Raw genomic sequence first — 22,199 nt, 5'->3', positions numbered from 1 at the left:
GTGTATTCTTTAATGTGATTGAGTCACAATGTCCCAGGGCTAATGGAGTAGCTGATGCTTGTTAATGACAGCATTAACAAATAAGAGAGGGACAACTAAGGTGATGTTTCATTGTTGCCTATGCACAGGAGTGGCCATATGACAAGATGTACTACTGCTGGAAAGCATTGTCCAGTATTATTATCAAATTGTAGCATACAAAATTACAATTGTGACACAGAATAAAGTTCCACTTCTGGCAGCTTCTTGAAACCTCATGAGTGATAAGTTATGTCTTTCTCTTGCCAGGATATAGGTAATTAAAAATTCCCAGACAAATGAAATACAACACTCAAATGCTTGAATGCTAAAGCATGTGTAMGGAAAGCACTAGGTACCACAAGCAAAATGTAGCAAATCATCTTTATTAATATTTTTTTWTTATTCCTCTGTCCCCATTTTAAAGAATTATTTTTAATGGCTGAAAAATAGAACTGAAAATGAAGACATAAAATATAAAACCTTTCAAGGCATAAACTAGAATTACTCTGAAAAGGGTATAGCCCACTCTGAAAGAGCTACACTCTTAATCTAAATATCCAACACAGTAAAAAGTTAAACACAATTGTGATTACCTCTGCACCACCAGTTACAGGTAGCAAGCACTTCTGGAATAACAGTGATCTCAATCTCAAAGTTTAACTGATTTCTAAACTGGACTTTGGAATCAGATATGGACCTGCTGAGATAAAGTCTTTCTGAAGTACTCTATTAGCATTCTRCTTAAATCACACTATGGGACAGCTAAGTCAACTTGTTTTCACCAGAGCAAAGAAGGAGCTCCCAAAAGTCAGGAAGAGCCCAAAGGCAGTGTAAGGAATGGCTGCCTCCTTTTARCTCCTGCCTTGTGATATCCATGAGCTTTAGCAGTCCAAACGGTAGAGGACAGCCCTCCAACAGTTTAGGAGGTGGCTCTTGTATTGCACTCTGCTCAGAGAGGGCTCACAGGGGAGACACCAGAAGTTTTAAATGATCTGTGAGTTCAGCTTTAAGCCCCACTTGACCAAGAAGAAGCATGAGCTCAGCTCTGAACAGAATTCAGGAATAAATGCAAAGAAGCAGGCCTGTCCAAGCATGCAAACACAAACTACTTCCACAGTCAGGTGGTCTAAGACTTGGAYCAGGGCTGTAATACACCTTCAAAGGCAATCAGAGAAAGCTGCACGTTTAACCCTGATCTCTGGCTGCACATGCCTAAACACACACTGGCAGCACTGGCAGGCCAACCAACAGTTAATAGCAAGAGGAGTTAAAAAAAAAAAAAATCAGTACTCCATGTGGAATCTCAAGCACAAAAGAAACCAAGCTTCCCATCCACCCTTGGAGTCACAGTGAACAAAGTTCTCTCATTATCCTTCAATGCCCTAACCCCACCTGCCATCCCTCAGTTCCAGGATATTCACCAAACAAAACATTTACTTCMTAACTGCAGGACTAGAAAAATGTTTGATATTTCAAACTTTCACCRAAGTTGCTTTATAAGTTACATGTCAGATGTTCCCCTTTCCACAGCAGAAACCAGAAAATTCAATAATCAAAATGGCAAAAAGTTTAAATAAAATGCTGTGAATCCATTTGGCACAAACAGGCCTGCTGTCTTTGCTAAAGAGCAAATCTGTTGACATTGAATATTTTAACACAGTGATCAGCTCCACAACTTGCAAGCTGCAACCACTTGGTGCTGTTCTCATCATTATGTCCAGCTCTGCCTGCATGATGTCTCCAACACAAGCGTTTCACAGCAAGAGCRTGACTTTGGCTGCAACAAAAAGAGATCAATGCATAACTGCAAAATGTTAAACACAGCTGGGCATGTGAGTGTAAACATCAACATTCATATAATTAGTACTCTTCAGTTAACATTACCAACTGAGGAAAAACTGACTTGTGACAACCAGCAGGTATTAAGTTCTTATTAAGTAGCATGATTAACACTAATGACATTTTATCCTCTCATCAATAATTCAAACAGCTATTGATTTCCAGTTTTACCACATTAAGCTGGAGGTCGAGCATCTCAGTTACTTAGGTATGACAGGTTTCTGGCTTTTAGCCTGCAATTTCATATTATCTGGTGTCTCTTTCCCATTCACTWCAAGCACACACCAGCCAAAGTCACCATCAACTTCCATGTCTGTTACCATCAATGCCAGTGTGTGATTAAAGAACCCAGGAAAGTGCTTCAAGTGAAACACTGAAAGAGAGACTGTCCACAGTGTCTCTCTAGCTGTCACCACAGCAGCCCTGCATACAGCTTGTCATTCCTTTGGTTTCTGCCAGAAGCTGCTCTTGAAAACTTGCTGTCACCCACTCCAAAATGTCTTGCTGATGTATATAGACAGTGATCATTCCCACTGTCTCTTCAGTGTTTTCTATCATCATATTTATGACTAAAGGTAAAGCTATACTTTTTTTAAGTAGGGCCAAGAGCAATACTTCTTAAAGCATTTGCATAGCATGAAGTATCTTGGGATTTAACCCCCCCGCCCACTCTGTTTTTTGTCAGGTTTGTTGGGAGATTTTTTTAATACATCTAAATAACCAATATTTGTATTTCCAGGTTTTGCTTCAAGACACYAAGACTTTCAGGAATCAAACTTTTCCTAAAATTATAACCATTTTTGGTATAGAAACAAACTAGATCCATATATTTTATACTATAAGAAGAGAACTCCAGCGGTATTAGTCTCAAGAATAATATTTCATTGCTCCTAATTCACTTCAAAAGACATACCTGTTATCTATCTCAACACTTGTAGTCCAATCAGCCAGTGCTGGTTCTTTCCCACTTTGCTTCCACGTGTACAAGATAATCTTCCCATTCTCTAAGCCTACTGCAACAATGTATCTATCAAGAGAATAACTACATTAGTTTTGTTAGAAATTACATTTGTTAGAATTAGTAGACAGCTCAGTGAGGTCAGTTCTAATGAAGGATAGAAAGAAGGAGCACTCAAGCACTGTTGCACCTTGCCCTTCAAATCAGTATTTACTTTTCCATGAAAAGAATTAATACATCACAATTTGCATCAAAGCTGCTTCACAAAAAAAAGTAAGCAAWGCAGAAACCTGCTGCATGTATTCGGTTAGGAAATAATAAGGAGGTTATCACATCAGATCAGTCAATAATGTTGGAAGAATTAATGTGTTTCAGGTGTATTTATGCCTCCCTCCCCTCTCCCACTGTCATTAATCTTGTCACTCTGTTTGGAGAAGTCACCATACACCTGAAAAGGTGGCTAGAAAGAAAAAAGTGGTGATCATTCAGTTAAAGAATGGTCAAAATAATTGACAGGTAGATTTTGGGATCTATTTAGCCACACTGACTAATGATATAAATACTAATTTCATATTAAACATAAAAAGACATTACAGAAAATCAGCAATACCTTCCATCAGGAGTAAGCACACGGCTGATACCAACAGCAGTCACAGAATCCCCAGCATCCAGCACTGTTGAACAAGGCTTGATTGAATCCAGCATACTCCCTTCAGTAATCACAGACAAATCACACTGGCCCCAAATAATGACCTGTAAGAAACAGAGTCATCTAGGAACTGTCACTTCAGTCTTCTTTTAAAWGCACATACAAAAACATAAGAAATAACTTAATTAAAATAATTCCAGGCCACAGAATGAAGTGGATGACCCTGAAAATAGTAAAAAAATCTCTACCTACAAAGATTTGACTTTGTAGACAGTCTGTCTGATTTCATTAAAGTTACTGGCAACAAAACCAGATTCTGTTATGAAAGTTAGAGAAAAACTTGAGACCCATAGAATTATGTGACATATGCTTGTCTTACTGCATGAAAATAGAAGGGAGAATGTCCAACTGGCAGCCCACGGTCTTGTATATATTTATTCAACACTTTATTTAGTTTACAAAAGTATCACTGATTTCTGTGCTAATACAAGCAGTATGATTTTTGAATATGGGTTCATTAGAACACAGTGTTTGCTATTCTAAAACATATTTAAAGTAACTCCGGGCTTTCTAAATTCTTTTAACATTAATTACCTTTTTGTCCCGACTGCCAGTAACAAAATATTTGCTGTCTGGTGTCCAATCACAGGACCAAATGATTCGACTGTGAACAGCTGTATTTTTATCTGTGTATGCACAACAAGTGAAGACCGGTCCTGGAATAAAACACATAGAGGAAAACTCTGGTTTCAACCACTTTACGTATTAAAAGTTATTGTTACTCTTAACTATGTCAAAACTTCAGGAGTACTTGCACATTATTCCATTCATCTTTAAAGCAGCTGGGAATACTTAGGATTATGAATATTTTTTTTCCACAGTGATAACTAGCAACTGTTCAAGACCATATCAAGCAGCCCTTACAGCCATAAAGCAGGAGGAACAGTTCAATCTTTTACATACATTTCCTCTTCAGAACTTAAGTCCAAGTATAACACCTTCAGGTTATTTCTACTGAGTTGTTTGTAAGAACRCTGACTTTAGAAGTGTTTGAATAGTGCAACATTTACCACATGTTCACATAGCCCCAGTAATTCCACTGCAGTTCCTATTTACCAGTAAAACGCCAAGAGCTCAAATCATAATGGTCTAATTGTTAAGATTAATGTGTTCCCAAAGAGATAAGCTGCCATTTCATCATGTATACAATCAGGCACTAAATCTGATCAGCAGATCAGTAAATGAGAATGCTTTYCCTAAGTAGAAAAGGTTGTCATTTTGGAGCACAGATTTGAATTACYACTTCTTGGGATGCCAATAGCAGCAGTTTCGCTTTACACTGATAATGATGTTATTTGTAGACAGGAGAGTTATTGATGAACAGATGAAAAGAGGATTTCCTCTGCTTGCTATGAGTATTCATGATCCTTATCCTGAAACATTGTGTAACTACTGTGGACAATATGCCAGGCTTTAGAATAGAAGTCTCAATAGAACAGAAATTGAAGCCAGGATACAAATGGACACTGTCTGAAGGGGCCAAAACTCACTGCCAAGTCTCTAGGAACATTCTATAGAGCCCAGCAGTGTTTATATGCYATTAAGCCAAGAGTGCAATGATAATCGCTTTCAGCACAAGCATCTGTTCTAGGATTCTATTAAAGTGTTCAATAGCAATCTCCTCATGATTTTGCAAGGCTCAAAGTCTTAATGAGAAAGTCAACTGAATCCTGACTATCAGTTCTTTTTCCAGACATAACCAGTCCTAGTCAAATTAATCAATTGTGTAGGATTATCACAAAGCCACACCAAAGACAGATTAATCCTGTCAGGAGCTTCAAAGTCTCATTCTCTGCAAGCAGGAACAAGACAGCCCAATGCAGGATATGGGTGCAGCACTGAACCTTTCAGCTCTGCCTGCACAGAGCTCTGCGATGAGGGCTTTCCTTGACAGAATGCCAATTTGAAGTCCAGCTTGTATACTTGATTTCAGTACATCAAACATACAATCACATGCAGAAGGCACGAGGACTAGCAGACTTCATCACATCCACCAATTAAACAGCATTTATAGCCTGATYATATTCTCTGCATTTTAATTTCCTTTCTATCTTTTCACACATTATTAGTTGCATTTCTTACATCCACAAGAATCGACAACACTATTAATTCTTCAAAGTTGCAAGGAAAATGTCCATTAAAATATTTTATCATTTCTCTTTCAAGTATTTTGCAGGCAAAAACTGCTAAGTCTACAAATGYCCACTTTGTGTATCCTACCTGACTCTGAGGAATCTTGTTTCCTCCACAGCGACCAATTCCTGTCTCTAGAAACAGCTAGTAAAAATCTGTCATCAGGAGAAAATGCCAGCTGAGTAACAGTCAGATTGTGAAAAGACAAACACTGCAGTTTCTTCCAAGAAGCAGTGCTCCACAAAATAATTGCTGCATGTTCTTTTTTTGAAGCCTATATGGATGGAAAAAAAATCAGTGCAAATTAATGAGAGAAAATATAAAAGTCACACATTTCAAATTACTAAGATATTAGATAGCTTGTTTTAAGGCTTGCAATCAAGTAAGRCCCAGGTTTCCTCTGAGAAGTTTCAAGATTGTTTCATTACTTTCTCCTAATGCTGACAATATATCCGTAAGAAAATACTTTAGACTTATATTTGCTAGAATTTCTCTAGTATCTTCAAACGAATTATACATAATTTAGGAATAACAACTTATTTGCAATCACTCTCACCTTTGCAAGGCAACTGTCACACAAAATCTTTCACATTTTAGTGAAAGAACAGAATTCAGCCTATATTGAATTCTGACTCCTGCTCTGTCAGCCCYAGAAATCTGGTAGCACTTTTCACTAGGTGGTGCTAGAATCTTTTCTTACCTTACAAGCTGAGGCAATTACAGTGTTTGAATTATTGCAAGCAACACAAAAAATTTCATATCCATGTCCATATCTGAAATGCAAGGGAGAACAAATTTAATACATCACAATAATATTTGCAGTATGTATCAAAGTTCTTATATTAATTTAAATTCCTTTTCAAAAACGAAAGGCACCTGCAAGGAACTTCTCACTATTGTTTCAGTTTTACATACCAAATAATTTGCTCAGCATTCAGCTCAAACATCTGTACAAATTCTTCCACTAGCAACTGGCTACAGAAAAATCTCTCCAACCCATTCCATAGTCCTAAACCCTCTGCAAAAAGTTACCTTAATGATTAATAAAGCAGATTAAAGCAGCTRTATTTAATGATTTAATGTATCCTTATTTTCTGAAAAAGCAATTTTAACCCTACCAATAAAAATCATAAGCCGCATTTTTGAAAACCACTGAAGAAACATACCACAAACATCCAGTCAAAGGATGCTATTCTGTGAAATTCTGCAAGGAGATTTTTGAACTAAAGGAMAAGAATCATGTTGGAAAAGCAAAATACCTCTGGTAAAACCCCCAAAATTTCTAGCCTTCTCCAGGAACACATTTTTTCATCAGTCTTTGCATGAGTTCTGCTGAAACACAGGCTCACATATCCAGACTGGTATTTAACAAATAAGCAGGAATTCCATAGAGTAACGCACATTAAAATCAGTCACAAAAAAAGACTGGAAGTAAAACTGGAGATGCAATCTATAAACAGTAGACAAGTATCAGCTCTTTGGGGTGATTTCTTATGATTCTCCTTACTTTGAAGAGGTGTGCAGTTCTCTTGCTAAACTCCTTTGGTCAGCAGGGCTTCTTATATGGGATTGATGTTCATGGGATTTCACTTGCAACCAGAAGAGCCATCTACTTAAGTAACAAATCACTGTCTGGACATCTCAAACTGAGCCCAAAGCATCGTTGCTGGGTATATCCTATCAACAGACTCCCACAGTCATGCCTGAAGATTGGGAATCCACTGGCTTTTCATGAAATCYAATTGTGCCTGGACCATTTAACAGGGAGAAGGACTGGTGTGTACCCCTAACTGGAATATTAAGTTGTAAATCTGATTGTGTCTTATAATGATGAAGGTGCTACTGCATGTCCTACTCCTAATTTGCCACCAGCAGGAGTTTCATCATAAYGTTTATCTTTAAAGCACATTCCTAGAGATTGTTTTGTAGTAAAAACCAACACAAGTGAAGTTTCTAAAACTAAAAAATATTACATGAAAGTATAAACTTCCTGAAATTCAATGAAGGAAAAATAACCTGTGAATCATTAGTTGCTTTGGTTTTAAWCTTCTAAAAGCAGTACTGAAGAGCAGTTGATGGAAACATTTCAAGCTTCTGCATGCAATGTTGTTTTTTGCTAAATGGAAGCACCAAAATATAATCCTGTTTATCAAATTAACAGAAAGCATAAAGTATTGCCTTCTGCAAAGTCACATGAGCAGGACTTTCCTAAGTCAGCCCAGCAGCTGTATAGCCCACTGCTGCCTCCAGTAAAGAGAATTAAGCTACTGGCAATAGAGCTGCTGTTTTAGGAGTGTATGAGTCTTGACAGCATAGGAGCTACAATACAACCCCATCCTCTGATCCCATATACATAATCTGATCTTTTCACTACACAGTACACCACTAAATAAAGGTTCACAATGGAGAGAACTGCATGAATGAATAATGAAATTATATTTTCAACCACAAGCAATTTTGCCTTASCACTGTGCAATTCACAGCATTTTTTAAATGCACAGGTAAACTGATTGGACTTTAAAAAATTACTGCATTCAGTTGTCTGAACACTTTAAAAGTCAAAAAGGATCTCTTTCAACTTCCAAATTATTACATAACATGTACATGCATATAAACATATACATTTATGTCAACACTCAGGCTTTAATCTCAGCATGCTGCATATGAACTCTCTATGATAATTTTCAAAGAGGATAAAGATTAGCATATTCTCATAAGATTTACCATAATTTTAAAGTTACTATATTATGTAAAAAATTCAGCAAGTTCTTCATATTAAAACTTCCTCAAGCAAACACTTTGCAAAACTCAACACTAATCCTTCAAAATTTGGTGTCAAGTTAGAGCTAGGAATACACAAATGTCAATGACAAACAAGCTATTTTTAGCAAGTCAGTGCCTCACACTGTTCTTCTGCTGCTATGGCAACTTGAAATCTACATTATGTGATTTCATGTTACTTCTTTCAAGATTATTCTGAGAAAAAAAATCTGAAAGCCTATGARTGCTTTACATCTTGTTGCTCTTGCATAAAATAATCTATATCATTAGCTGTGCCTCTAAAAACAGAAAAAATTGCTCAGATAAATCATATGAAGACCATCATAAAATGGARTTATTTTAATGAATGCAGGCTATAAAGGCGGATAAGCAGTACTCCCATAGTAGAGTATAAAATATTAATGTCCCACTAGACATTGTGAAATGTCAAAGGCAAATTAAGAAGAATTTTGGCCTTGGCTCCTTTTCACTACTTAAACATCTCTTATCAATCTACTTATGTGAGTGCACTAGCAGGCATAGSATGCACAGGAGAAACAGTTAAAGTAACAGTTAAAAACTACAAAATGTGCAGATATGGTCTAACATCCACTGGCTTTCCTCCTAAAAGCACTTTTGAGTACAAACACAGTAACAGAGCTCCAAAGCATTCAAAGCAGATTTACTGCCCAATTGAAGGCAAAGATGAGCTCCCACAGAATTTCCCCCTTGGTCAAATGAAAGCAAACTGCAAAGTGTTTTCCCAAAGCTTTTTATTTCCTCCCTCCCAACTGAAGTTACAAAACTGATAATATATAGAGGTAACTGTAATCACCAGCAAAGGCTCAGCATTCTCCTTGTTCCAGTCTGAGATCAGTCTTTCAGGAGATTCAGATAAATAAACCCTTAAAATATTGAGATTATTCAATTTCTTGGTGCTGTACTTTTAAGATTGATACTAAAACTTTGAAGACTGTGAAAGTATAGTCTCATGTTATCAAGATCCTTAGCGAGCAAATCAGTTGACAATATTCRTGTGAAAACTGTAGTGAATTTCAGAAAGAGAGAAGACACAGTTGAAGAATTCTAAAGCCCTGCAACCTCAAAAACAATTATCGTGACCAAGTAATCCATGACGCGGAAAGAAGCAGAAAACAACTTACACAGAAAGATYTTCAGTACAGATAAGATTTTAAGGAGAAATAACCAAATCAGTTCCCATTTCCTAATTTATAGATATACATAATTAATTTATTTTATAAGCAATACAGTGCAAACAAAGTCAAATAAGGTAGCAATACAGGAAGAGTTACAAGACCCGACCATTAATGTGTTGCAACAGCTTTCTGGAATTTTTTTTACTTACATAAGAAAAGGAAAAATAAAACTTACAACTTCTGAATTTCAGGCCATAAGGTATTCTGCAGCAAGTGATCCTCTGGTGGAGGTTCTAAAAAAGATTTGTACAGCATATTCAAATTTCCCTTTTWCAAATCAGCTAAATAATGCTTCAAGCTTACATCCAATGAACTTCATTCTCTATTTCCTACAACAGAAATTAATCTCATACCTGTAAGGATCAAGGGTTGAAAATAAATCTCTGGATACTGATTTGAAATGGTATTAAGTGATTCTTCATCCTCCTCTGGTTGAACACCCATATCTCCTATTCAAAGWAAGGACTTCATTAGCTAGAGAACACACTTGAAAGAAGAGGAAAAAAGAGGACTTACAAGTAAAAAACATCTGTATTTCTTACAAGTAATTGAAACTACATTTCTCTGCTTGCAGAATTMCAATAACATGAATACTAGAAGATAGTTATTTTAATGCATATAAGAATGAGATTTTTAAAAAATAATCTAACTTTCACTTCAAAACTGACCTCTCTCCATCAGCACAATCTTTTAGAGATTCCTAAAAAGAATCTGACCAAGCAAAGCAGTCACCAGAGTTCAACTGYGCTTCCCCAAAGTTAAACCTTTCCTTTCTGAAAAAGTTTAAGACAAAAATCTCTGATACAAGTGATGAGTTCCTAAATTTGATGTAGATGACTAAATGAAAAAMCATACTTGAGCAACTGTATCTATAATTTGCAAACTTCAGTAAAACTGCTGAGGGCTCAGTCCTTCGCTTTAGGCAAAAGTACAAAAGGTAATTGGACCCAGTTAATTATAAGTTAAAATTCAACTCTGTCCTTCATTGTGAGGATGTTACAAAAAAGATACAGAGATGGGGAACAGCTCCTCTAAGACAGAATCTACCTATTTTTGCAAAGACACATTTCAAGTACAGCAGTTTCAAAAAGCATGTACAGAAAAAGCAGAGCAAYGACTGTCTTCTCATTCATCCCCTCTTCTCTCTTCCTGAAAATAAAATGAGCAACATTCATCTGAGACCACTATCTGATCATTGATCATTGYTCACCATGAAGACTCCTCTGCAGAGGAAGTGAGAACACAGGTGTTTTACCCCTAAGCCATTAGTGCTGACAGCATTGTGTGAGAAGTGGTGGACAATGCAGGAAAATTGTATTCATGGTGCTGCTTCTGTGTGGGCCACATGAAATCAATTGAAATTAGTTATTCYGTGTGTGGCAATAATCTAGAAGAAGGAAGCTTTTTTTCCTCTCCCGTTGGCAGAAGTCTTGAGAAAGAAGGGGGGAAAAGAACTTTGCCAAAATATATTTTACATGTTATTTGAAGTACAAGAGTCGATTTTTCTCTCACAAGTGATTTAGAAAAACTTGGCTTATTGCCACTGAAGACCCTGGAGACAAAGCTTATTAAAATGCTTCCTTTTTTAGATCACACCTTCTGATAAAACTTTAAACAGAAGAAAAAAACAGGTCTGACCCAATTCAAAGATTCCACTACAGTCCACTTCCATTTTTAACAGAGATTTTTGAAAAATAGACTCCTAGTCTCATTCCCAGTCTCAGGAAAATACTTTTTATTATTCTAGGGAGATGCTTGTCCCTCTTTCCTTGTTCCCCCAAAATGCAATCTCCACTGCCCTCCAAGACATTAGTTACTGTTGGCTAATTCTTCCTTACTTGTGCTTTTTCTTCTATTTTTAAGTACCATGTTTAAGTGCTAGYAAAGGAATAAACACTGTGCATTATTTTATTTCTAGATTCTGAACTTGCAGTCAAGCCTACAATTACAGACCTAATACGTACACTAAAACAATCCCTTAAAGGAAGTTTCCACATGAAACACCACAACTATTCTTTCTCATTAGCAATACCTTCAAAAACAGCTTTATTGGATAATCCCAAAGCTGGCACAGTTGCACCTTCTGGAAGATCAGATGACTGCTGAATTAAAGCAAAAAGAAAGATTACAAACAGATTGTCACGTAGGCTTGGATTTCAAAGGSCACATCTTAAGGAATCCCCAAGAGTTTTTACAGTCACTTTACTAGAGAAGTGAAGGGGCACTTTGAAAAACTCATGTCCAGAACATACCCCGGAAAAAACAAAGACCACTACTCYGCCAGGGAAAAGAAAAAAACAAAAACCAAAAAAACCCTAAAACAACAACAACAAAAAAAAAAAACTTTTCTAAGGCCCTGGCTCAAGGGTTTTCTTCATTCCTAATTACAGGTTTTCTTCCACAATTATATTTATTCTTGCACATACATGACAATTAATCTATTAACTGAGAGCACTGCAGTTTTTAACACAATAGAACTGGGAAATCGTTGTTCTGAAGTGAAATAATAACATAGCATTTCGGAAAAGAGAACAGAGGGTGACTTGCCTGTGACCACAACTCAGTAAATAGCACWGAGATGTGGCTGGAATACGTGTCTGTTTAAAGCAGTACAAAGGAATGACGAACCATCCGAAAATATTTCCATTATGGTATGAGGAAAAGAGTGAAAATTTGGACAGGGTAAGTGAATTTGGGGACCTTTGAATAGAGTTAAATAAAGATTTAATAGCTGCAAACCCACTTTCCTTTGAAAAGTTCAAAGAAAGACTGTTTTGCAGAATGAAATCAATAGTTTAGGTGGCAGCTTAAAACTGATTTAAATGTTCATAACCAGATGAGAAAATGTATCAGARAGACACACAAGTATAAGGCCTCTAAAACAAAAATGGTTCCTCRCTACAACCCAAAGTATAATACAATCCCATGGAGCTGAACTTAATATAAACCTATTCAATGTTTTTGAAAATAAAGCTTGTTTTTTGGTTTTCAGTATGTTTTTGGGGAAGGCATTTGAGCCAAATTAAGAAAAAGTTTATAAAGTTTACTTTAATGATAAAAAGCTTTCACAGAAAACAATTTCAAGAAAGCTATTTAAAAGCAGCTGTATAATTAGAGCTCATAAAACCTCCCCCTTTAACCAAAGCCCATGTGAAACACTTTGTGATATCATGAATCAAAAAACAGCACTCAGAGGAAGAGCAGATAAGAAAAGTCTATATAAAGTAAAATAATGACATCTGCTAGCATTATAAAAGCACAATGTTAATTTGTACACCGGTCATTAATGCAAATGCTTACGAAGTCTTGTGGAATTAAAGCACTAAATAGCTACTTATGTAACTTCTTGCTATCAAAAATTATTCTATTTCTACCTCAGATGTTTCAATTGTTAAATTAAATGGAAAGGCTAATCCATCTCTGAGAACCTGCACAGAAAACTCTGCTTTTGAGTGACATATCCAAAGAGCATGCAAGGCACTGTATAGAGGCAACTAACTTGAATGAGGTCTGCTCTACAGACAAAATGCAAACAAAATCAGAATTAGACCTTAATGCAAATGGGGAGCAAACAAAGGACCGAAACAAAGGACAGCATACATTCCCACAACTAAGAACTGGAATGTAAAGGCCTCAAGAAAATTTCCAATGCCAAGAGGAAATAAWGCATGAGCAAGTACATATTTATAAATATTTTTGTGTAAGAACTAAAAACAGTGCTGAATGCTTTATGCTATTTCCAACCATACAATTACAAAAAAAATAGTAATACCAACACATAACCACACAACAATAATTAGATCTAGACAAGACCACTACACCCTTAAATTAAGGAGAAACATTACCAGGCTTTATTGTTTGCTTAATCCCCAAGTGTGTATAGCAGTCTACTTTGGTTTGAGTTACTTTAAATTAACCCACACTCTTTTTCAATCTACTGACACAAGGTCTTGTCTGGTTTCAACTAGAACCTGTTTCATATGACAACACCACAAAAACACAAGTGAAACAACACACATGGAAGCAAGCAGAAGGAAAAGGAAAAACAAGGTTAAGGTTTCAGTACGATCACAAGAATTTTGGTACAGTTTAGTGCAATCTGACATTTTCTAAAGCATTTACTTTATTTACATTTAAGAGTGTTCTCTTCATTTAGCATTGCTTTAGCACACTTACATGGGAGCACAGCTTCTCCATTGGGATACCAGTGATGTTACTGAAATTTTCTATAAAATTCTTGGGAGCACGAAAAACTCGAAGCACTTTTTCATCTGCTCCTGACACAAACTCAAAGCGGCCGATCATTGCCAGACAACGCAGGTCGTATCCGTGTACTTGAGGCCTGGCAATTTCATGCCAGGTTACCTGAAAATGAACAGACACACAGCTAAAACACAATTCTTAACCAGAGAAGCACAACGATTTCAAGTTCCAAAAAAGTACCACTACTTTACTTGCTGAGTTTATTAACACAAAGCAAAGTTAACAGCAAACTTCTATGTGCATAAAACTGATGCTCACATACATCAGTTGAATTCTATTTTTCCACCAAATGATTCCTGTAATTATTAAATAGTGCCCCTGCACAGATGTGTTTAAGGCACCTACTGTGACTTCTTTATGCAGACAGTCAGGAATAGAACATAATTTGCCTAAGCAAAARGAGGGTTGTATCCTACTACTTCCAAAACTGTCGGTCTGAAAGTCCTAAGAAAGGCAGTGATAATTATCTTGCTTCCCTCATCTGTCTTTCACAAAGAACAGCAGCGCTGCTGTCAGCAGTCTAGAGGTTCCTACTTCCCTCTTTCTTTAACTACTTGATTTAAGTGAGACCATTTAATAGAAACTGTGCAAAAAATGGACAAAATTATAATAGATTCTTGCAAAAAAAATCTGCAGGAAATCTGGATAATTGTAGAAGTGTTTTCTTTTTTCCTACTTTATTGAAATATTCTATCCACTCTGCAAGTGTTAATCCAAAAAAACAAGAATTAACTTAACAAAACTGCTAGACAAGCTAGTTTTATAGTAATACTAAACAAAGAATATTAGGAAAAAATGTATTAAATTATTTTAATTGCTTTTCTGAAAATCTGACTTATTCTATACAAGAAAAATTACTCTTGGAAAAAATATTCATTTTCTAGCAMATGCACTTTCATGAAGAGATTTTCCTGAGTGTCATTGCTCCTACATCTAGATGATACTTCAGTTGGAAAAATCCAGTGTGTACTTTTGATTTACAAGCTAGCAGAACTAGAATCAATTAAAATAACTTAGACTACTTTAGCACTACAATTCCTGCTACTTCAGTATTCCAACACCTTTTAGCCAAGACAGAATTTGCAYTGTACTAGACATCACATGAATATAAGCAAAAGCATTATACTGATGTTAAACTGCACACATTATTTTAAAAATTCAACTGAATTTTGAATGTTGAAATTTCTGATAGGACCTGAATGCAAATTTGAGATATCCCACAAAACCTCATGATTTCACATGGGCTTGATTATTTTCAATGAGGTAAAAAAGGATTCATTCTTAAAAAAAGATAAACTCAAACAGTGCAACGAGCCCTTCTTACCCTTTACTARGTACATCTTTGCATACCTTAGAACACGACACATAAACAGGAATTTAAAAAACCAAAAAACTCAAACCCCAAACAGACAAAGAAAGGGCTGTACAASCCATGCAATAATGAATTATTTAATCAGAAAAATCAGGATGCAAATTTGTATGACAAATAGGAGCTGATGGTTATCCCTCTTTTCTGATATTCTGATATCAGAACTGAGACTTTAGGAAGGATTTTCTTTTTTTGCATTTAACACTTAGTTCCCTTTTTATGGAGAAAAACATGAATATTAAGCTGTAATATTAATTTTTCATAGATATCGGAGCCTCCATTGTGTCTTGCGAAGACAAACATCAGATGTCACYGGTTGTATTTTTTCAGATGCTAAAGTCAGTGTGATAAAGAAAGTAAGGTATTTTAAAAGCTTTACTTTATCCAAGTTCATGATCAGCAGAACCAAAAGCCTGGTTTCCAGGGTTCAGAAGTCCTGAACGCACCTCTCCAAATGACCCATTTTTATCCCAATCCTCCACTTCATCCCATCAAAAAGGGTGCATCCTATACCCGATGCAGTAACAAATACTGACACTACTTAGATTCACACCTGGTCAAATTRGCCAGGTGGCTGCTCTGTGTCAGAACAGAAAGGTAAAGTACAAGAATTCAGTTTATGCCAAATTAAGGTATGAAGGCAATCACCCTGCTAAATCAGTTGATTCAAAGGTTTCAAGAACAGCTGYGYAGGTAAACCATAYAAARATCAGTTCTTTCAGAAAAYAGGATTAAAATGTAATAGGCAGCAYACATAATAAAGAGTGGTACTTCAGYAGRTCACAGAAAAAGTGRTATTAACAACTCTTGAATGCYGCCAACTTACATCATATACTAATCCTGAACTTTGYTTCAATATATTCAATGTATCCAAAAAGCAGGGAAGAAAACTGGAAATGTCCTTCCTACCGCATAAGGCAAAGTGCAGCTCTTGAACTGAGATTGCCAACACTCCTGTGTGGCCCGGAAGAGGGAAATCAAAGAATTGATGCCAAATTCACTCTCAAAAACATCAGGCCTCCTGAGCTGGTCTACAATACAGAAGCTTTGATGAGGCAGCTATAATAGCCTTCCCCAAACAATGGCATAGTGCCTTATGTGACCACAGTCAGTCTAGTGTCTGCCAGTTTCCTGAATGGAACATTGGTACTGTTCTGCCAGAAAACTTGTATTTGTAGAGGAGGAAAATGCATAAGAAACMAGAAACAGGAACTTCTGCATTCCTAAACTAACTTTCCCCCAACCCAGTGCTGGAGGAGGGAGCAACCAGCTGTGTGACCCTTAGTTGCTGGCTGGGGGTTAAATCAGGACAGGTACCAGCTGCACTCATGTAGTTTAGACAATCATTTTAGTAAGGATAAATGGACCAAAAAAAACAGTGAGAATTTTGTTTAGATTAAGTTCATGTAAAAAACACAACCAAAGGTAAGTTTCTTTATGACTGTCTGCAGCAGTTTTTCGCCAATTGTTAAACAAGAGCAATACATGGTTATTAGTACCAGCCATGTATTCCTCCTGCTGAATTATTGCAGAGCCTTTTTTCCAAGATCTGGGAAAACACCAACTGAAGGTAATCAGGAGGTGGACTCAGGATTGCACTGCAACACTGAATGCTGCGTGATTGCAAAAACTCTGCCACTAATATTTTTCAAGTGGAAACAACATACACTGAATGACCAAACCAAGCAGTTTTGAATAGATCATTACTTGGGGAACTTGAAAGTTTGAGTTGTATTCAGACTTGTTCCAAACTCAAGACAGACCAAGCTCTCYTAACCACACTCACAAAACCTTTGAAGATCATACCTCTGTCTCTTCCTTCCTCTTCCATGGAGCAAAGAGCCTAGTAGTTTGATCAGAGCTCACACTGATGATAAACTCGCCTTCTGGATCCCATTGGACATCTTCTACACTGTTAAAATGTCCTGAAATCATAACTTCTGGAGTCCATTCTTTCTATTGAAAAAGTCCACAAAGAAGTAAGGAGTTTTCATTTGACTGATTAGCACATTCTAACCAAAATAAAAGTATCGATGTACTTACTAAGAAAACAAGAAAAAGACATTTATAAACAGCAACTTATTAGAACTCAGAAGTGGCTGAAGAGACACAAATACTGATTTATTGCTCCCATCTTAAAGAAACTTGTGTTATTTGTTCAGCTGTGAACAAAGCCCAACCACAAAGGAATTAAGTCTATTCACCTAACTTCATCATCCTCACAGGTAAGAAACAGGGTTTATAGCTTAGAAGATTTTAACCTCCCTKCTGTGCAGGAGTGAGACTTCTACAGAATATTATATTCAGAAAAGGACTATTTTAATCACCAATTATAAATTATAGTTACAGTTTTATATTAATAACAGAAATTTACCTCACAATTCTTTTAATACTAGCAAAAAACCAACATACCTTATTAACTGTAKCCTGTTTCCAAAGGTGCAATGCTCCATGAAAAGCATGAGCAACGATCATTGAACCATCTGGACTAAACTGGCAGTCAAAAAATCCAAGAGTATTGCCACCCACTTCACCTACCCGTACCTAAATTAATGAACAGAAATGAAATATCCATGAAAATGGSCTTTCATTCCTACAAAATTAGTTTTATTTCGTGAGATTAAAATTTACCTATAGACAAGATTTCGCATTACACACAAASACATTCTAAGAATATTTTAATTGCAAACTTAAGCACTGAAATATCAGGCGAATTAAAGCTACATGCCATTTGAATGGAGACTCCCTTCACAGACATCTCAAGATAGGATCCCCCAAGGGAAAGGAAACACTACTGTAGATGAGATGCAAACTCAAATGTTCTGTGTTTCARTCCAGCATGTTGGATGCAACAGTTCTTTATCATTTATTGTCTTGCTACTGCTCTGTTGCACAATATGGAAAAATGTTGTRGTTTTTGGAACCACCAAAAAAACAGTGGTTCCCAAGTGCTTTTTTTCCCTACTTTATTTCCAAGATTCCCTAGCATGTTTTCACTTCCCTGTTTCTCCATGAACGCCTGCAATTTGATCCACACCCCTTCTGTGGCATATTTTGGCCTCTGTTTTGTGCTTCCCTTACAACTTCACATGTATAYACACACACACACACATACAGGCCTTATAGTTGCTCTAGTGCCCTTCTACTTTTTTAGTTTTATTAAAAGAGAAATAAAGTTACATTTTCAAGTTTTATTCAAGACATAAGACCACAATTTTTCTCAAGCTTTYAACTCCCCCATTCTTATACAGCCTCTTTTAAGATCAAAATGAAATGAGCCATTGCCCCATTTTAAATGGCATTGCACTAGTAGTTTAACTTTATTAGCACTCATTCAAAAAAAACCCACCACTCGTATTAAAATGACTTTGATATGCCATGCTAGAGGCAGAATTCTAACCTCACCTCTGAGCAGGGGAACGAATTTCTGAAGACATCTTGTTCATCATATCAAGATGAAAGAGAGAAATTGGGATGCTCCCTTTGTGCCCTTCCTCCCTGCAGGCTGCCAGCTCAGATTTCCCTCTCTTGATGCAAAACAGATTGTTGCAGTTAAAATGTCTGATCTGAACTTCAAGCTGCACATTTGTGGTCATACCAATGCAAAGACAATGTAAAATAAAGAATCACAACTTGCAACAAGCTTTACTGCACAACTTTTTAGAAGCTTGTGAATTTAGCCACAACTAAGTATTACACCTAGAGAGATCAAATGGCATCTCTATGTAATTGTCCTTTTATGAACTAATTTCTACTTCAAGCACAAAGGCATAAGAATTTTTAAATGAAACAGGAAAAATTAAATACCCTACTGTAATGCTCTCTTTTTCATCCAAGAGAGGATTGGAACTTCCTTTGTGACAGCAAAGATCATAAACAATGGATGGTATAACCCAACACAAACAACTTCAAATGAACTACTGCAATTTGAAAAAGCAGGTCAGCTGAAAACAAAGGCATCAATCAAAGCACTAGAGAAATCTGATTGCACTACTTGTTTATTTAGGATGATCCACATCAGAACAGCTTTCAGAATACTACATGAGTGACACATGAGTATTCAGCTTGAGTGGAAGAAAAGCCTAATCACACAGCCCATGATCAAGTTACTGTGAGTAGAACCAGGCTTGTGAATTGCATGTCAGCTGCTTTGCAGTGACTGCTTGGGTCACCTTCCCACAAGGATTAACTGCAAATAGCTCAAGAGGGTTCCTTCCTCCTCTTACCAGGAGTACATAGCATGTGTTACTATGCAGCACCTGTCTGCTACACTATGAATGACAGTTGAGCATAAATATCCCTTACARATTCCTCAGTACAGTAATAGGAAAACCAATAATCAATGAAAATCATATTGTATCACTTTTTTTAATATAGTTTTACATGTAACAGAGCACCAGAATGAGTATTTTTGCAAGAAAACACTTTTGCCTTTCTCTGTCAGAACATTTTTGTTCCCTACAGTACACCCATGATGTTGGTAACACAACCTGAATACATGAATACAGTACCTATTGTGAGAAAGACTGACACTTGCCTGTTCTAGCCAGACTCCAGATTCCTTATCAGGTTCCCAGATGATCACAGTTTTGTCCATTGATGCAGACAATATCCTCATTGGTTGYTGCATGCTGCCATCTACAGTACAAGGAAAATTATTACCCTACAACCCAGGAGAATATTTTTGAAAAATATTAGGCAATACTGAAATCCAAACACATTAAGAAAGTTATTCAGCATCAGAGAATGCAACACAGTTCTATTTATTTACAGGTTTACAGATTCTACCATTCTTGGCAGGTATTCATTAGGAGGTATTATATTCTCAGCCATAATCACTCAAAGAAAATGTAAGACACGCCCATTAGAACAACCATATTCCAAAGTTTTCTGAACTTATATTGAATTAATATAATTTGGAGGAAAAGCTAGAGCTTCACAAAGAGAACGCACAGCAGTTCTCAGTTTCATTCCTTAATAGAGTTTTTACTAACAGATTTACAGATTAAAATAAAATACTCACCCAGTATTCAGTCTTTGGGGTTTTTCTTCCCAAATTGTTAAATTTGTGGCTGATTTCAGCAGACTCTAGCACTTTGTATTGTATACAGTAACTCAGGAGAACTCCCCAGAATGCAGTGAAACACTCCAGAAAAAAGCCCAGCACRCAATGGGAAAGAGGGAGCTGGTTCATCACCCAGTTGTGAAATTTGTAGGAAAAGCACTCAGGAACTTTTCTTGATAAAAGAAATATTGGCAGGCATCTCATGAAGTGGTTTCTTATGTTAGCAAAAGACCTCCCACCTTACCTTCTGCACTGAGAACATGTCTCTCAGATCAGTTTGCCTCTAGTGAAAATTTATTTTGGGGAACACTGGACAGGCCACAGAATACAAGMAGCTTCACTYATGCAGAAGAAGCACCTGAAAAACTGCATGGTCTAACATGAGAGTTTYCAGATCGCAATGCAAGGCTGACAGGCCTATTTTGTGCCTAAACCTTGCTTGAAAAGGCTATATCTTTCACTACCTAATTTAGTAAAAAAGAAAATTTAAGGACAAGRCAACTAAGCCAGTATTTTTAAAGCAAGTCCTGTGTCTTTCACTACCTGTATTTTGACATTCTAAAGCCACTCTGCTATTCAAGTGTTGTATATACACCAACAATGCTGTCCTCTGTACTGCTGAAGTCACCTGCCATCAGTAACTCTAAAATACATCAGAAAAAAACTTGTACTTTGCCAGTACAAATATGCAAGTGTGCTCTGATTGCGCAATGTCAAATCAAGAATCTCCTTCCCTTATTTGCCAGGTAGACACAAAGCAGCAAATCAGTACTGCAAACAAGGCTAATATAAGTTAAGGGTTTCCAAAAACAGAGAAATACTAGAGCAAAATGAAAATTAAACTACAAGTAACACTGTTTCAATGGGAGTCTGTATTAATACCTTGAAGTTACATACTAAAGGAAACAGGTACTTCAGCAATCTATGCCACTAAAAAGAAAGGAGTGCTCTTGAGGTAATGCTTACCTTCTGAAGAACAGATATTTCAAATACGTATATGAGAGCTATTGATTCATACTGATTAATTAAAATAGTTTGTACACCATAACCAACAAATCAATTACAATAAAGTCATTACAGTTCACTTACTTAATTTCATTCCTTAAAGAAGGAGTAAAAGGCAGTATCTGTTTACTCATAAAATATTATTTGCTGAATTTAAAGGCTGCCACGGTCTGCAGGAACACGTGAACATGCAAACACAATATAAAGATACGTGGCTGTAGTCTGTATACATGACACTTAACACTGCTGGTAAGTGTTTGGTATCTTTTTACCTTTGGAAAAGGAAGGTTGCCAGTGAACTGCATACACCCAGTTTTCATGACCAGCCAACACCGATTCCAAAGTAACAGCATATGATGTGTCAGCATCTGCCACAAATCAGAGAAAAGCATATTTCTTTCTAAAAGYCAAAAAAGAGCAGTTCATTTCTGATATCTTTAGTGAAAATAATCAACTGCTTCCAACATCTACCAATATCTCAAAAGCTTATTGACATTGAAGAGCTCCTTGAAATCCAACTTTGTCCCAAGCCCTGAGTACCAGATTGATGTTAACAGGTCAGTGTATTGCCTCAGAGGGGTCTCTCAGAATTCCTGGAGAACTCTCAAGCAGCATAGAAGTGCCTGCCCTAAATTGGCACTATGCACACTCTTAAGCCTATCTGCATCACCAAATGACTGAAAACATACGCATTAACATAGTTCAAACAATGAATCAGGATTTGCAGGAATTATGAACACCTTTTACATGTAACATCATACACACTTCATTACCTAAGTTGCAAAATAATTAATCCCACAATGCTCGCAATGCAAACATCTGACATTGCAGTGCTAAACAGCCTGTTAAATGACCATAAA

The 22,199-nt window shown here is 36.6% G+C and overlaps 1 protein-coding gene across 1 annotated transcript in view; it reads right to left on the bottom strand.

The window, feature by feature from the left end:
- Positions 1-234: 234 nt before the first annotated feature.
- ELP2 (elongator acetyltransferase complex subunit 2) overlaps positions 235-22,199 on the bottom strand; it is a 38,767-nt gene continuing 16,802 nt past the window's right edge. Inside the window, exons 9-22 of the mRNA XM_057369444.1 lie at positions 21,612-21,707; positions 19,807-19,907; positions 17,682-17,813; positions 17,076-17,225; positions 13,814-14,002; positions 11,670-11,739; positions 9,991-10,086; positions 9,813-9,870; positions 6,361-6,433; positions 5,748-5,934; positions 4,062-4,183; positions 3,429-3,571; positions 2,774-2,887; positions 235-1,798 (exon numbers count right to left, since the gene is read on the bottom strand). Coding sequence (XP_057225427.1) covers positions 1,642-1,798; positions 2,774-2,887; positions 3,429-3,571; positions 4,062-4,183; positions 5,748-5,934; positions 6,361-6,433; positions 9,813-9,870; positions 9,991-10,086; positions 11,670-11,739; positions 13,814-14,002; positions 17,076-17,225; positions 17,682-17,813; positions 19,807-19,907; positions 21,612-21,707 — 1,688 coding nt within the window. The 3' untranslated portion in view covers positions 235-1,641. The remainder of the gene's footprint in view (positions 1,799-2,773; positions 2,888-3,428; positions 3,572-4,061; positions 4,184-5,747; positions 5,935-6,360; positions 6,434-9,812; positions 9,871-9,990; positions 10,087-11,669; positions 11,740-13,813; positions 14,003-17,075; positions 17,226-17,681; positions 17,814-19,806; positions 19,908-21,611; positions 21,708-22,199) is intronic.

The sequence above is a fragment of the Malurus melanocephalus genome, unplaced genomic scaffold, assembly GCF_030028575.1.
Source record: "Malurus melanocephalus ecotype Western Australia unplaced genomic scaffold, MMel_1.1 scaffold_110, whole genome shotgun sequence".
NCBI lineage: Eukaryota > Metazoa > Chordata > Aves > Passeriformes > Maluridae > Malurus > Malurus melanocephalus.
Note: the sequence above shows the minus strand (reverse complement) of the source record. Positions and strands in the feature narration are given on the sequence as shown.